The 14,658-nt window shown below is 44.8% G+C and overlaps 2 protein-coding genes across 2 annotated transcripts; one reads left to right on the top strand and one right to left on the bottom strand.

Annotated features, from left to right (window-relative positions):
- The first annotated feature begins 2,913 nt into the window (after nucleotides 1-2,913).
- TUBAL3 (tubulin alpha like 3) lies at nucleotides 2,914-7,138 on the top strand. Its single transcript, XM_086331165.1, has 3 exons — nucleotides 2,914-3,196; nucleotides 3,903-4,051; nucleotides 5,956-7,138. Exons 1-3 carry the CDS (start codon nucleotides 2,914-2,916, stop codon nucleotides 6,898-6,900), a joined length of 1,377 nt encoding a protein of 458 aa, XP_086187291.1. The 3' UTR covers nucleotides 6,901-7,138.
- Nucleotides 7,139-13,532: 6,394 nt separating this feature from the next.
- On the bottom strand, nucleotides 13,533-14,033 carry UCN3 (urocortin 3). The gene has a single exon (XM_086331158.1). It carries the CDS (start codon nucleotides 14,031-14,033, stop codon nucleotides 13,533-13,535), a length of 501 nt encoding a protein of 166 aa, XP_086187284.1.
- Between the last annotated feature and the right edge of the window lie 625 nt (nucleotides 14,034-14,658).

Here is a 14,658-nt window from a genome sequence, read left to right as displayed (position 1 = left end):
TGGAGAAGACTCTTGAGAGTCCCCTGAACTGCAAAGAGATCAAACCAGTCAATCGTAAAGGAAATCAGTCCTGAATATTCATTGGATGGACTGATGCTGATGCTCCAATACTTTGGCCACCTGATGCGATGAGTCGACTCATTAGAAAAGACGCCCATGCTGGCAAAAATTGAAGGCAGGAGGAGAAGGGGATGGCAGAGGATGAGATGGTTGGATAGCATCACTGACTTAATGGACATGAATCTGAGCAAATTCTAGGAGATAGTGGCATCTGGGAAGCCTGGCATGCTGCAGCCGATGGAGTCACAAAGAGTTGGACTGAACAATAACTCAGACCTTGGCAAAGTGCAGCCATGGACAGACAGACGAGGGCAGAGTTGCCTATTAGTGGATCGGACAGACAGCCTGAAGGGTCCTGATATTGCAGCAAATAGACCTCTTACCCTTCTGCACAGACTTGTTCCATGACAATTGGCAATCGGAACACAATGATACTAAAGCCAGCAATTGCTGTTCTTTTAGATTTTTAGGATTTAACTTTTTCTCCTCTTAGGTGAGTAGATACTTAAATTACCACAAAAAGTTGTTTGCCTTAAAAAAAAAAAAAAAGAAGTGAATGGTGATTTAAAAGTGGGAGAGGAAGGGGAGGCCAATGGAAATGAAAATAGGTACGTTTAAAGAGGATAAAAAATTCTCCCTAGATATAACTAGAGTTAATGTTTTTATGCATTTTTAAGACTTTTTTCTATGCTTATTTTTATTTTACTTCATTTATTTATTTTTATTGAAGTATATATATGTATATACTCTTTCATATTCTTTTCTATTATGGTTTATTACAGGCTCAGATAGTAAAGAATCTGCCTGCAGTGCAGGAAACCTGGGTTCAATCACTGGGTTGGGAAGATCCCCTGGAGGAGGGCATGGCAACCCACTCTAGTATTCTTGCCAGGAGAATCCCCATGGACAGAGGAGCCTGGTGGGCTATAGTCCATGGGATTGCAAAGAGTTGGACATGACTGAGTGACTAAGCACAGAACATTGAATATAGTTCCTTGTGCCATACAATAGGACCTTGTTGTTTACCTATTTTATATATGAGTAAGTGAAGTCGCTCAGTCGTGTCCGACGGTAGCCTACCATGCTCCTCTGTCCATGGGACTTTCCAGGCAATAGTACTGGAGTGGATTGCCATTTCCTTCTCCAGTGGATCTTCCCGACCCAGGGATTAAACCTGGGTCTCCTGCATTGTAGACAGACGCTTTACCGTCTAAGCCACCAGGGAAGTCTTATTTTATATATAGTAGTGTGTGTATTTTAATCCCAAACTGCTAATTTATCCCTCCCCACTTTCCCTTTGGTAACCGTAGGTTTGTTTTGTATGTCTGTGATCTGTTTCCATTTTGTAAATAAGTTCATTTTTATCATATTTTAGATTTCACATATAAGTGATATCATATGATATTTGTCTTTCTCTGTCTGACTTACTTCAGTTCATATGATCATCTCCAGGTCCATCCATGTTGTTCCACATGGCATAATTTCATTCTTTTTTTACGCTGAGTAAGAAGGCAATCGGAGAAGACAATGGCACCCCACTCCAGTACCCTTGCCTGGAAAATCCCATGGACAGAGGACCCTGGTGGGCTGCAGTCCATGGGGTCGCTAAGAGTTGGACATGACTGAGCGACTTCACTTTCACTCTCCACTTTCATGCATTGGAGGAGGAATGGCAACCCACTCCAGTATTCTTGCCTGGAGAATCCCAGGGACGGGGGAGCCTGGTGGGCTGCCGTCTACAGGGTCCCACAGAGTTGGACATGGCTGAAGCGACTTAGCAGCAGCAGCAGCAAGCTCATTTTTAAATGTATCTGACATCATACTTTATATAAATTACATAACATATGCTTTTCATTCAACATTTTAACATAAGCATTTCCTATGTCATACAGGTTTTTTTGGGGGGGTAAATATAAAAGTTTGCATAACATACCATTGTACTATTTTCCTTTAAATGCCACCAAAAAGTGAATGGTTAACTATGTTGGTTCTTGGTTTTTACCCTTGCAAATAATGGTGCCGTGAATGCCACTCTGCCTAAATCTTTCCATTTTGGATTCTTTCTTTTGTAATTCATTCGCTTATGTCATTTGCCCATTTTTCTAATAGATATCTCAAGTATTTTAAAAACGATGTATATAAAATTGCCTTATACATAGCTCTTATATATGAAGGGTTATACATAAATCCTTTTTATATACATCAACATTTTTGCCTATTATGATATGGAGTTTTTGTATTTTGGGGTTGTTAAATCTCTAGCCTGTTTCCTTGGTGAAATTTGCTCTACTTTTAAGCTTAGCACATCCTTTCTTATTTAGAGCACATGAGAAAAGTGAAATCTCAAGATATGAAATGATAACATCTTTAATTTACTGCAGTGGGTTTTAATATGTATCAGGCTGTACATCAATTTTGGTTTTATTCCTTTCTAATAACAAATTTTTTTCTGGGTGAGTAAGCTTGATTTTATTCATATATAGTATGTCTTAACTCCTTCTTAGCTCATCATACAATAGGTGCTTAATTTATGTTCCTTGAACTAGAGTCCTTGATTCCCTTGTTCCTTTTCTTTTTTTGGCTGCATCACACAGCATATAGGATCTTAGTTCTCTAACCAGGGATAGAACCCATGACCCCTGCAATGGAAGTGTGGAGTCTTAACCTCTGGATAGCAAGGGAAGTCCAGTTCAATCATTCCTGAAGCTTACCCGTACCCTGGTTTTTGGTTTCCACGACACAGCTTTCATTAGCCTTATCATCAAGTTCTCTTGCTGGCATAGGCTAGCCTGGTTTCTGTCAGTCATGAGCAGACATGCTGAGTGATGTAGTTCATGTTGTCACGTTAGGAAGATGCACACAGTTGTAACTTCTTACTATGGCTCATTTCAGAGGGAGTGCCTGTCTATCCACATTGGCCAAGCCGGTGTCCAGATTGGGGGTGCTTGCTGGGAGCTCTATTGCCTGGAACACGGAATCCAGCCAGATGGTGTTGTTCTCGATGGTGGTCAGGATCTGCTGGCACCTGCTAAAACAGAGCCCACTCGTGCATCTTTTGATTCCTTCTTTTGTGAGACCAGAGCTGGGAAATATGTGCCCAGAGCACTCTTCATGGACCTGGAGCCTACTGTCGTAGGTAATGTACGTTCCCGTGTGCTTAACTGGGTCCACAACCCAAACAAACAAGTACAGAGACTGGCATGACTAGCTGTGGGCCTGGGAACTCCAAGAACTGTCCACAGTCACCAGGAGCTGGAAGAGAGGCAGGGGGCAGTTTCTCCAGCAGAACCTCCAGAAGAAGCCAACCCCACCAATGCCTGGACATTGAACTTCTGGCCTCCTGAACTATGAGACCATAAGACTCCCTTGGTTTTGTTTGTAAATTAATTTATTTTATTTTTGGCTGTGCTGGGTCTTTGTTGCTGTGCTCAGGCTTTCTCTCGTTGCGGTGAGTGGGGGCTACTCTCTAGCTGTGGTGCATGGGCTCAGTTGCTCTGTGACATGTGCAATCCTCCTGGACCAGGGATGGAACCTGTATCTCCTGCATTGGCAGGAGGATTCTTATCCACTGCACCACCAGGGAAGCCCAACCTCCCCCGTTTTAAGCCACCGAGATTGTTGTAATTTGTTAGGGCAGCCCCAATAAACTAATAAAGGGTGGGATGATGGAAAAAGGTGCTTTCCATTTACGTGGGAATAATTACACCTTTTCATAGACTGAAAAAGCCAATTGGGCAGTTTAAATTCATTTCTTTCTATGATATTGGTGGAGAGAAAGGGGGCTGTGCACGAATTAGGGGTGGGATGGTGTGGGTTGCACTGACCTCTTTTCCTGTCTGCAGACGGGGTGCGTGCAGGCAGCCACCGCTCACTCTTCCACTCTGAGCAGCTCGTCAGTGGAAAAGAAGACGCTGCGAACAACTACGCCCGAGGGCGCTACTCTGTGGGGCCGGAGATCCTCGACTTGGTGCTGGAGAGGATCCGCAAGCTGGCAAGTGGCTCCCTTCTCCTTCCGGGGCCATTCAGAGTGCCCGGGGTCCCTGGGGGCCCACCTAGCCAGCACCAGCACTTTCTCCCTCCCCTCCATCACCCAGCTTCTACCGTGAAGCCTCCCAGACATGAGCATGCTCAGAGCTGGGTTGGTCCTGATGCTGGCACTCCCAACCTTCCTTACTAGAGAGGGGAGAAGCCTCACACTTACCCCACGGGCCAGGTCAACTCCTTTGTTTCTTTTTCCTTTTCCCATGCATGAAGAAATGTTTTATTTTATCCCCCCCTGCTTTATTGAGATATAATTGACATATGGAGTAGAGTGTGTTAGTTGCTCAGTCGTGTCTGACTCTTTGCAACCCCATGGACTGTAGCCCACCAGGCTCTTCTGTCCATGGAATTCTCCAGGCAAGAACACTGGAGTGAGTTGCCATTCCCTTCTCTGGGGGATCTTCCCAACCCAGGGATTGAACCCAGGTCTCCCACACTGCAGGCAGATTCTTTACCATCCGAGCCACCAGGGAAACACTGTGTAAATTTAAGGTGTACAACAAGATGATTTAATTCCTATTATCAAATATACATATATATTATCAAATGATCACCACCATCAGGATACTTAAGACATCCATCCCTCACATAATTACCTTTTTTGTGTGTGGTGATAGCATTTAAGATCTATTCTCGCTTCCCTCGCAGTTTAGTGTAACCACTGGACTTCACCTTCCAATGCAGGGGATGGGGTTTGATCCCTTCTCAGGGAGCTAAGATCTCACATGCCTCTCAGGCAAAAAAGCCCAAAACATAAAATGGAAGTAATATTGTAACAAATTCAATAAAGACTTTAAAATGGTTCACGTTAAAAAAAACCTTTAAAAAAAAAAAGATCTCTTCTCTTAGTAGCGTTCAAGTGTACTATACAGTGCTGTTAACTACAGTCACTATGCTGTACGTTAAACCCCCAGAACTTATTAATCTTATAACTGGAAGTTTATGCCCTCTGACCACCAGCATCTCCCCTTTCTCCTTCATGCCCCCCCACCCCACCCCACCCCAGCAACTACTATTCTACTCTCTGTTTCTATGAGTTTGGCCTTTTTCGATTCCACATGTCAGTGAGATGATTCAATATTTGTCTTTCTCTGTCTGACTTATTTCACTTTGCTTAATCGCCCCTGAGGTCCATCCACGTTGTCGCAAACGGCAGGATTTCCTTCTTTTAAATGACTAGCCACCATCTACTCTTGCTTCTGCCGACTCATGACTTGTCTGGTTACCAGAGACTTCCCTCTAAAACTTGTCATTTTCCAATAGTGACCATGAGTTGTAAAGTTAACAGGAGGCACGTCCTCCCTGGAGATCAGTTCCTCTATTTACTGACAGTGAATTCTTCTTTAAAATCCTGTCTGGAGAATCCTCTGTCTAGTAAATATTTTGGTGTTTGGCATCATCATTAGGGAATATGGTGCTTTTTTCACATCAGCACAGTAGATTGGGTACAAAAATGACAGATATTTCATCTACTGAGGGGTGGTGGTGGGGAACTATATTGCTTCAATATTTTGCTTGTCATTTTCTTCATTATTGATAAACACCTTACTTTAGCTCACATATATATTTATATACTCATATACATATACTTTAGCTCATATACATGTACATTCATAGAGGGTAGCAAAAGACAGTTGAATGTTTATGCCCAGCTTATAGCAAAACTCTAAAGGATTTCCCCCACTCCGGAAGTAACCGCTCAAGTATGTTTCAAAGTAAACATGTTTGTGATGGTGATAACAATGGTAAACCAGAACTTTCTGTTTTTGGGTACTGGCTGTGTCCCACAGTTACCACTGCTTCTAGGTTTATTTGGCTGAATTCTCATTTCTTATTTATGAATACTTTCCCCAGGCGGAACACTGCAGTGGGCTTCAGGGGTTTCTCATCTTCCGAAGCTTTGGAGGAGGCACTGGGTCGGGATTTACGTCTCTCTTGTTGGAGCAGCTCTCCGTAGAATACAGTGGGAAGACTAAATTGGACTTCTCCGTCTACCCAGCCCCTAGGATCTCAACCGCTGTAGTGGAGCCTTACAACTCCATCCTCACCACCCACCCAACCATAGAGCACGTGGACTGTACCTTTCTGGTGGACAACGAGGCCATCTACAACATCTGTCATGGCAAACTTGACCTTGAATGGCCCTCTTATGCCAGCATCAACAGGCTGATCAGCCAGGCAGCATCTTCCATCACTGCCTCCCTCCGGTTTGAAGGCATCCTGAATGTGGACCTGATCGAATTCCAGACCAACCTGGTGCCTTACCCGCGGATACACTTCCCAGTGACCAGCTTCGCCCCCATCCTGTCTGCCGACAGCACCCACCACAAGGAGCCCTCTGTGTCAGACATCACAGCTGCATGCTTTGAGCCCTCCCACCAGCTAGTCAGGTGTGACCCTTACCTGGGGAAGTACGTGGCCTGTTGCCTGCTCTACAGAGGGGATGTGGTCCCCAAGGAGGTGAACGCGGCGATTGCGGCCACAAAGTTGAGGAACTCTATTCAGTTTGTAGACTGGTGTCCGACTGGATTCAAGGTGGGCATCAATGATCGACCCCCCCGAGAGGTGCCAGGAGGGGACCTGGCCGAGGTCCAGCGGGCAGTCTGTATGCTGAGCAACAGCACGGCGGTTGCAGAGGCCTGGGCCCGTCTGGGCCACAAGTTTGATCTCATGTTCGCTAAGAGGGCGTTTCTGCACTGGTATATCAGGGAGGGCATGGAGGAAGGTGAGTTTGCAGAGGCCAGGGAGGACTTGGCGGTCCTAGAGAAGGATTACGAGGAAATGGGGAGAAGTCTCTGATGCAGATCTGACCGGTGACAATGAACGCTGAGTTGAAGTGTCACGCTTTATGTTTCAAGGCTAGAGTTCCCTCGATGAGAAGAAAAAGGAAACTAAGTCAAGAAAGACCTCAAGTTCCATGTTCAGTCAAATGGGGGTCAACATTAACAGTAAGGCCAGACTTCCCTGGTAGTCCAGTGGTTAAGAATCCGCCAGCCAATGCAGGGGACATGGGTTTGATTCCAGATCTGGGAAGATCCCACATGTCGTGGAAAATAAATAATTAAACAAATAAAATACCAACAATGTACCACTTTGCCTCTTTTCAGCTCACACTGTTGTTGCCACAGAGGAGAATGACTGCAGTTTGGTAGAAATGATGTGTATAAACACATACTTTTCACCGTGTTCTCACCCACTCCAATCAAGCTAGACAGCTTGCCCCTGCCCACGTTTTTCTCTCTCTTGACTGCTTCTCTCTCTCTGTTTCTCTCTCTCCTCTCTCATTCTTTCTTCTCACTACTTTCTCTTTTCTTTCCTTCTATGACTGTGGGGTATAATTCCAACTTCGGACCCAGTTCAGGTGTCACCTATTGCATATAGCCTCTTTGGAATTCACTTACTTTCATCCAGAATACCGGGAGAGTGAAGGTACACTGTGAAGTTCCTCACTATATTGAAAATACTCACTGATAAAATATATTTTTTCATGTAAATATCTTACGTAGTAATTTGAACTTTTATTAGGCTGGTTCCAAATTGGGAAAGGATTACATCAAGGCTGTGTATTGTCACCCTGCTTATTTAACTTATATGCAGCATACCTCATGCAAAATGCTGGCCTGCATGAAGCACAAGCTGGAATCAAGATTTCCTGGAGAAATATCAATATCCTCAGATACGCAGATGACACCACCCTTATGGCAGAAAGTGAAGAAGAACTAAAGAGCCTCTTGATGAAAGTGAAAGAGGAGAGTGAAAAAGTTGGCTTAAAACTCAACATTCAGAAAACTAAGATCATGGCATCCAGTCCCATCGCTTCATGGCAAATAGGTGGGGAAACAGTGGAAACAGTGAGAGACTTTATTTTCTTGGGCTCCAAAATCATAGCAGATGGTGACTGCAGCCATGAAATTAAAAGATGCTTGCTCCATGGAAGAAAAGCTATGACCAACCTAGATAGCATATTAAAAAGCAGAGACATTACTTTGCCAACAAAGGCCCATCTGGTCAAGGCTATGGTTTTTCCAGTAGTCATACATCGATGTGAGAGTTGGACTATAAAGAAAGCTGAGCACCAAAGAATTGGTGCTTTTGAACTGTGGTGTTGGAGAAAACTCTTGAGAGTCCCTTGGACTGCAAGGAGATCATACCAGTCAATCGTAAAGGAAATCAGTCCTGAATATTCATTGGAAAAACTGATGCTGAAGCTGAAGCTCCAGTACTTTGGCCACCTGATGTGGAGAACTAACTCATTTGAAAAGACCCTGATGCTGGGAAAGATTGAAGGCAGGAGGAGAAGGGGATGACAGAGGATAAGATGGTTGGATGGCATCACCGACTCAATGGACGTGAGTCTGAGCAAGCTCCGGGAGTTGGTGATGGACAAGGAGGCCTGGTGTGCTGTAGTCCATGGGGTTGCAGAGTCAGACAGGACAGAGAGACTGGACTGAACTGGAGGCTTTTACAAAGTATTTTGTTTACCTGTGCTATTTCTCTATTTAGACACTAGAGGGCGCTAGTGAAATGCTTAAATAATTGCTCAATTTATAGGGAAGCAGGCATACTGCAGTACACGGGGTCGCAAAGGGTCTGACACCACTGAGCGACTGAACTGAACTGAAGGGCATTTGTATCTCTATATGTAAGTGTACGCATGTGTGAAAAGACATTTAGAAAACTCAGAAAAGACCTTTTAGAAGTATCCTTTTATTTTTTTAAAATTAGTAATCTACAATTAAGATTAAAATCCTAATAATTTCTTAAATTTTAAGTTCAGCTTGTAAATCTTATTTCTAAGTTTAGCAAAATTTAAATCATCATTTTAAATATGTATGAATTTTTGGTCCCCTTTGCAATCTTAGATAAATGCTTAAATACTTTACGTTATATTCATTTTAATTTATTTTATTTTAAGAATTTTAATTATGTGACAAACCTTCCCAAGAGCTCTAGTTCTTTTAGAATCAAATAAACTAAACTACAAATGTGGTGACTGGTATTCTTATGTTCTCAAAACTGTCTATAAATTAATAAGATTTTTATTTAAGACCACATGCGTAAATCCTTTACTCAAAATATGTATTTAAAATTGGAATTATAAGGCTGACTATAATTCTATTAGGCCAAATACTCTCAAATATTATACACATTGCACTTTAAATGCTAAATATGCACGGATTCCTATGTCATAAGAACTTTAATGATCCGTATTCAATTCACTCATTCACCAGTTATTTTCTGAACACCTGTCATGTGTTCCTAATTATTCTGACCACTGAGGATAAACAGCGAACCAAAAAAAAAAATAAATAAAAATTCTTGCCCTTATGGTTTATATGACAGTGAAGTTGGGGGTCTATTTCCTGAGTATGTAAAGATGCTCACTCCCTAAGAAAACACCATGTCTGGGACTTCCATGGCCGTCCAGTTAAGACTGTATGCTTCCATTTCAAGGGGTGCAGTTTCGATCCCTGGTCAGGGAACTAAGATCCCACGTGTCTCGAGGCATGGCCAAGAAAACAAAAGAGAAACACACTGTGTCATCCCATAGGCTTGGGTTATCTTCCCAAGATACCTTTTTTGTCTTTTGCCATCTCCGCTTGCTGCAGCTCCTAAGTGATGATGGCCAGGCTGTGACAGGGTCTTTGTGGCTCTAATGGACGTGCTGAACCCTAGCAACTGTCTGTAATAGGGAGTTCATTAATTAAAGGATGATGTGGGATCTTTGTGTTGTATGCCTGAAACTAGTGAAATGGTGTATGTCGATTACACCTCAATAAAAATAAATGTTAAAAAGAACGAAGTGTCCCATAGCGCACTTAGATTTGAGTCACATGTTTAGTTTTTCAAGTCTGATTCCATCTGTAATTTTTACAGAGGTAGCTAGCTACACCATTTGATTAGATTTTGTGTTTCTTCAGCTCTATCTATCAATGTGTTTTAGTTTAATACTACATACCTTGGAGCACATGTACCTCCCATTTCTTGGAATTATATTGAATTCTGGGTATCACTTGGCTTTTGCTGATTATTTTGTTATAGCTTCCAAAATTATTCTGCTATCAGGAAGCAGGAACCATTTTTGGTTTTTAGTATTTGTTTTTGGGGTTTCTTGTTGGGTAGACCATTTAGAGATCCTGTCTTCCAGGCACTGGTCTCTTTGGGAAGGTTCACTTGGCATTTGAGCCTTGTTTTAAGTAAAAGTTGCTCAGTCATGTCTGACTCTTTGTGATCCCATGAACTGTAGCCCCCCAGGCTCCTCTGTTCATGGGATTCTCCAAGCAAGAATGGAATTCCAGTACTGGAATGGGTTGCCATGCCCTTCTCCAGGGGATCTTCCCGACCCAGGGATCAAACTTGGGTCTCCTACATTGTAGGCAGATTCTTTTACTGTCTGAGCCACCAGGGAAGCCCCTCGAACCCTTTTTTATTTTAAAAAGAGAGCTTAAAACAGTTTTTTTCAAGGGAACTCAATCCAGCACAGTTCTCCTCTACTCCTCTGCCCCCATCAATGATTTTACAAAGTGAAATCAAGAGAATCTTGGTTTTACGAAGTGAACTCATGGGTGGGAGAAGGCAGTGGTAGTAGTCTGGATGTGGCAGTCTCCTCCACTTGCTTTTTTTTTAGAAGTTTTTTTTTTTTTTTTTGATGTGAACCATCTTTGAAGTCTTTATTGGATCTGTTACAATATTGCTTCTATTTTATATTTCAGGGTTTTTTTGGCTGCAAGGTGTGTGATTCTGGCATTTGCAATGATCTGTGTCTTCTTTTTTAATTTTTAATCACCCTCTTGATTGGAGCTTTTGTGATGCAGGAACCATGATTTAAAATAAAGCAAAATATGAGAACCAATGTTATAGTACAGAGAACTCTACTCAGTGGACTGTGATGACCTAAAAGGGAAGGAAATCCAAGGAAGAGGGGATATATGTACATACATAGCTGATTCACTTTGCTGTGCAGCAGAAAATGACACAACATTGTAAAGCAACTATACTCCGGTACAAAAAAAAGCGAAACAAAACTTTGTAAAGCCACTTATCTAAGTCTACTAGAGGCTGCTGTCTTCAAGGCTTTGTTCACCTAGCCAAAGGCCCTAAGAGGAGATAGCTGTGAACTTGGGTGTGCTTGCAGGTACCAGCCCCAACTTGGAAGTTCTTCTAGTGTTTTTGGTTGTTCAGGGAAATGTCATACCTGCTTGAGTTTTCTTTAACCAAGCTAATTCCCACCCCCCCCACCCCCACCCCCCACCCCCCCGCCAATTTCCTGTCCTTTGCATCTTTGGTGTGAGCAGAATGCCGCACGCACTGTTAGAACAAAAATAAATGTTAAATATACTTGTGAGAACTCCGTGACGTCTCGTTCCTAAAGAGGGTTCCTGGCACACCAACGCTGAGGGAAGTTAAAGGATTTGCTCAGAGACACAGAAGAGGAGGAACCCGGACTCACATAGGTATTTCTGCTGTGTCATGAGGGTTTTTCCCCCCTACCCAGGATGGAAAAAACAGCTGCATTTCAGCTTTTTGAGCATTGGTTCTGTTTAGAGATGGGGTATTTTTCATTTCCAAGTTAGCTTAACATTTAAAAAACTGCACAGTTTTGCCTTTTCAAATAATGTTCACCAGAATCAGGGTTGTTGAGTTAAAGGTAAAGTGAATTTGTGGTTTTGATACGGATTTTCCAGATTGCCTCTCAGAATTCATGTTCCCACCAACCATCAGTGAAGGAAGGAGGCTTTGCACCTGTCAGTCACAGTGTGAACCGATTGTCAAACAGATTTTGCCAGTCTGATGTGTGACAAATTCTGTAAGAGTGCAGTTGTGCTTTTTTTAGCAGTGAAGTTTAGCATCTGTTTGTACATTTAAGGGTCACTTGTATTTGTGTGTGTGTGATATATGTATTCCTGCTTATTTTTTTGAGGGCGATTGTTTTTTTTTCAGTTATTTTGTGTGCGTGTTTGTGTGTGTTAAGTTGCTCCAGTCATGTCCGACTCTTTGCAACCCTATGGACTGTAGCCCGCCAGGCTCCTCTCTCCATGGGATTCTCCAGGCAAGAACACTGGAGTGGGTTGCCATGCCCTCCTCCAGGGGATCTTCCCAACCCAGGGATCGAATGTCTCCTGCAATGGCAGGCAGGTTCTTTACCAGTAGTGTCACCTGGGAAGTTATTAGCTCTTTATGTATTTGATCAGTAAGATACTTGTCTTTTGCCTGTGTGGCAAACATTTTTCCAAATTTGTTGTCTGTTTGTCTCTTGACTTTGTCTGATGGTGGTGGTGTGTGCATATGAGGTTTATTTCACATGAAGATGTTCTTTGTATGTATTCATGACTTGTCACCATGCAGAAAGCTCTGCTGCCAGAGGCCATCAGGGTGCTTGCTGATGTCCACTTTTAGTGAACTGCTTCTCATATTAAGCCTTCTCATCTTGCTCTGATTTCCTTGTATTTTTTACACTAATTGCTATGACCTTGCAGTTCATCACTTATATACTCCCTAGTGAAATTGCTTCTTTTCACATTTTGTTTTTGTCTGTTCACTTAAGACTGTTGACTCATGGACAGCAAGGGCCTTGGCGCCTCCCACGTCAGTATCCCTAACCAGGCCCAGCACTGGGCTGGACAATGACCATCGATTCAAGAAGCACCTGTGACAGACTTAGTGGCCCAGGCCCTAGCAAGCCAGGGAGGAGCTGGGGGTGTCTTTCGTTCTACCCAGGGGCCCACTCTGTAGCAGACCCAAGGCTATGCCTCTGGTGGGACCTGGCCACATAGCCAGCTTCAGATCCAGTGATAGCCAACAGGGTCCTGCCAGCTTGGCCTTTCCCAAGCTCTTGATGCCTCCCAAGACCTCCAGGGACTGTCCTGGGAGGGTCAGGAACGGACTCACCTGTACCCTGTCTCACTAGCTGCCCCTTTCCAAGCTTGGAGGCCTGAAGGCAGCTGACTGAAGGAAGAGGAATTGAAACCAGTCAGGGGTTCAAGAAGCCATGGGTTTTAATGTAGGTGAGAGGGGTTTTAATGAGGGTCTGGGGGCAGGGTGCTCAGCGCCCTCGCCTTCCTGCCTGGGCTGGGGTTGGTGTGGGGAGGGGAGGGCCTCCCTGTACCCCTCTTCTTGGGGTCAGAGAGCAGAGTGGAGGGCAGGGGTGCCTGACCTTTGCCTCTCCTTGTGGGGAGGGAGAAAGGAGACGCCTAGGGTAGATCTCAGTGTCTCAGTACCGTGGCCTCCATCTGTGGATCTGGGACAACAGGCCGCTGGTGTGTGTAGATATAGAGGGTGGGGGGGCCCGGCTGGAGGCCGGAAGGCACAGAGGGGTGGAGAGCCTGGAAACCAGGGCCGATCCCTCCGATAGAAACCGGCAGGACGGGCCAACCCTCCCTGTCCATCCCCCAACCTCGGTCCTCGTCCCAGGGGGTCCCCAGCCTCCTCCTCTACTTCTTCCGCCCAATCTGGGCCATGAGGTGGGCGTTGGCGGCGGCCTTGGCTCGCAGGTTCTTGGCCTTGGCGATGTTGAAGAGGATGTTCATAATGTTAGTGGGGACGTCCAGGGACAGAGTGACCTTGGTGCGCCGGTCACTCTTGGCCTTGTCCTGGGACGGCCGCCCCTGGAACTGTGCCTGGGATGGGTACTTGTACCGGGTGCTGCCGGCCCCGCCGCCACCGCCGCCGCCCACGGAGCCAGGGAAGGTCCTTTTCTCTGTGTCCTCCTCCTCCTGCCCCTCCTGGTCCTCCGGGTCTCCGCGGGGCGGGGCAGGGACGGTCCGCTTGATCAGCAGCGACGTGTCCTTCCGCTGGCTCTTCTCGGCCTCACGTAGAGCTGTGTGGAGGCAGCTGGGGCTGGACCCGGCTTTGGGGGACCTCTGGGAGAGGCCCACCTGGGGGGCCCCGAGGAGCAGTAGCAAGACCAGCAGGAAGGGGGCCGGCACGAGCATCTCTCCCTGCAGCGGAAAAGACCGATATGTGTGAGAGGGTCTTAGGGTTCAGGGGGAGAAGGGGCAGATCTACCAGGCTTTGTGCAAGTTCAGCTTTGCCGGGTTTTGAAAGCGTGTTCTCTGGACTTGCAGGCCGTGTATCATGGACATTTGTTAGCAATGCAGAGATTCTCGGGTCTTGCTCCAGAGCTGGTCAGTCAAGAGCTCTGGGGCCAGCAATCTGCGTGTTAACAAGCCTGATGATGACAGACTGTTGCCAGATGTAGGAATGGTCCAGATGTAGGAACTAGCTACCTAGCATGTGGAAAGAAACACAGGCTCTGGAGTTAGACAGAGGTAGGTTCAAATTCCAACTGGGTCCTTGTTTGCTTGAGGGTGGCAGGCAGATTACTTAACCTCTGAGAACGTCAATTTCCTCATCTGATAATAATAATAATGGGGGATAATAGGTACTAACTCATAAAGGTTAAATTAAAGTGGAAAAGCTCCCTGTCTAACCAAATACTTAACGAAGCGTGTTGGTTACTGACTGTTTACATGTAATAATCCCCATGTGCTATTAGGATAAGATTCAGTACACAGGCAACCATCTCAGAAGTGATCTATCTGTATCTGTGTATCTGTA

This window comes from Bos grunniens, chromosome 13 (genome assembly GCF_055505025.1).
Source record: "Bos grunniens cultivar Pamir isolate PY7600 chromosome 13, Bosgru_T2T1.0, whole genome shotgun sequence".
NCBI classification, from domain to species: Eukaryota; Metazoa; Chordata; class Mammalia; order Artiodactyla; family Bovidae; genus Bos; species Bos grunniens.
The sequence above is the reverse complement of the archived record's forward strand: the minus strand, read 5'-3'. Positions and strand labels throughout refer to the sequence as shown.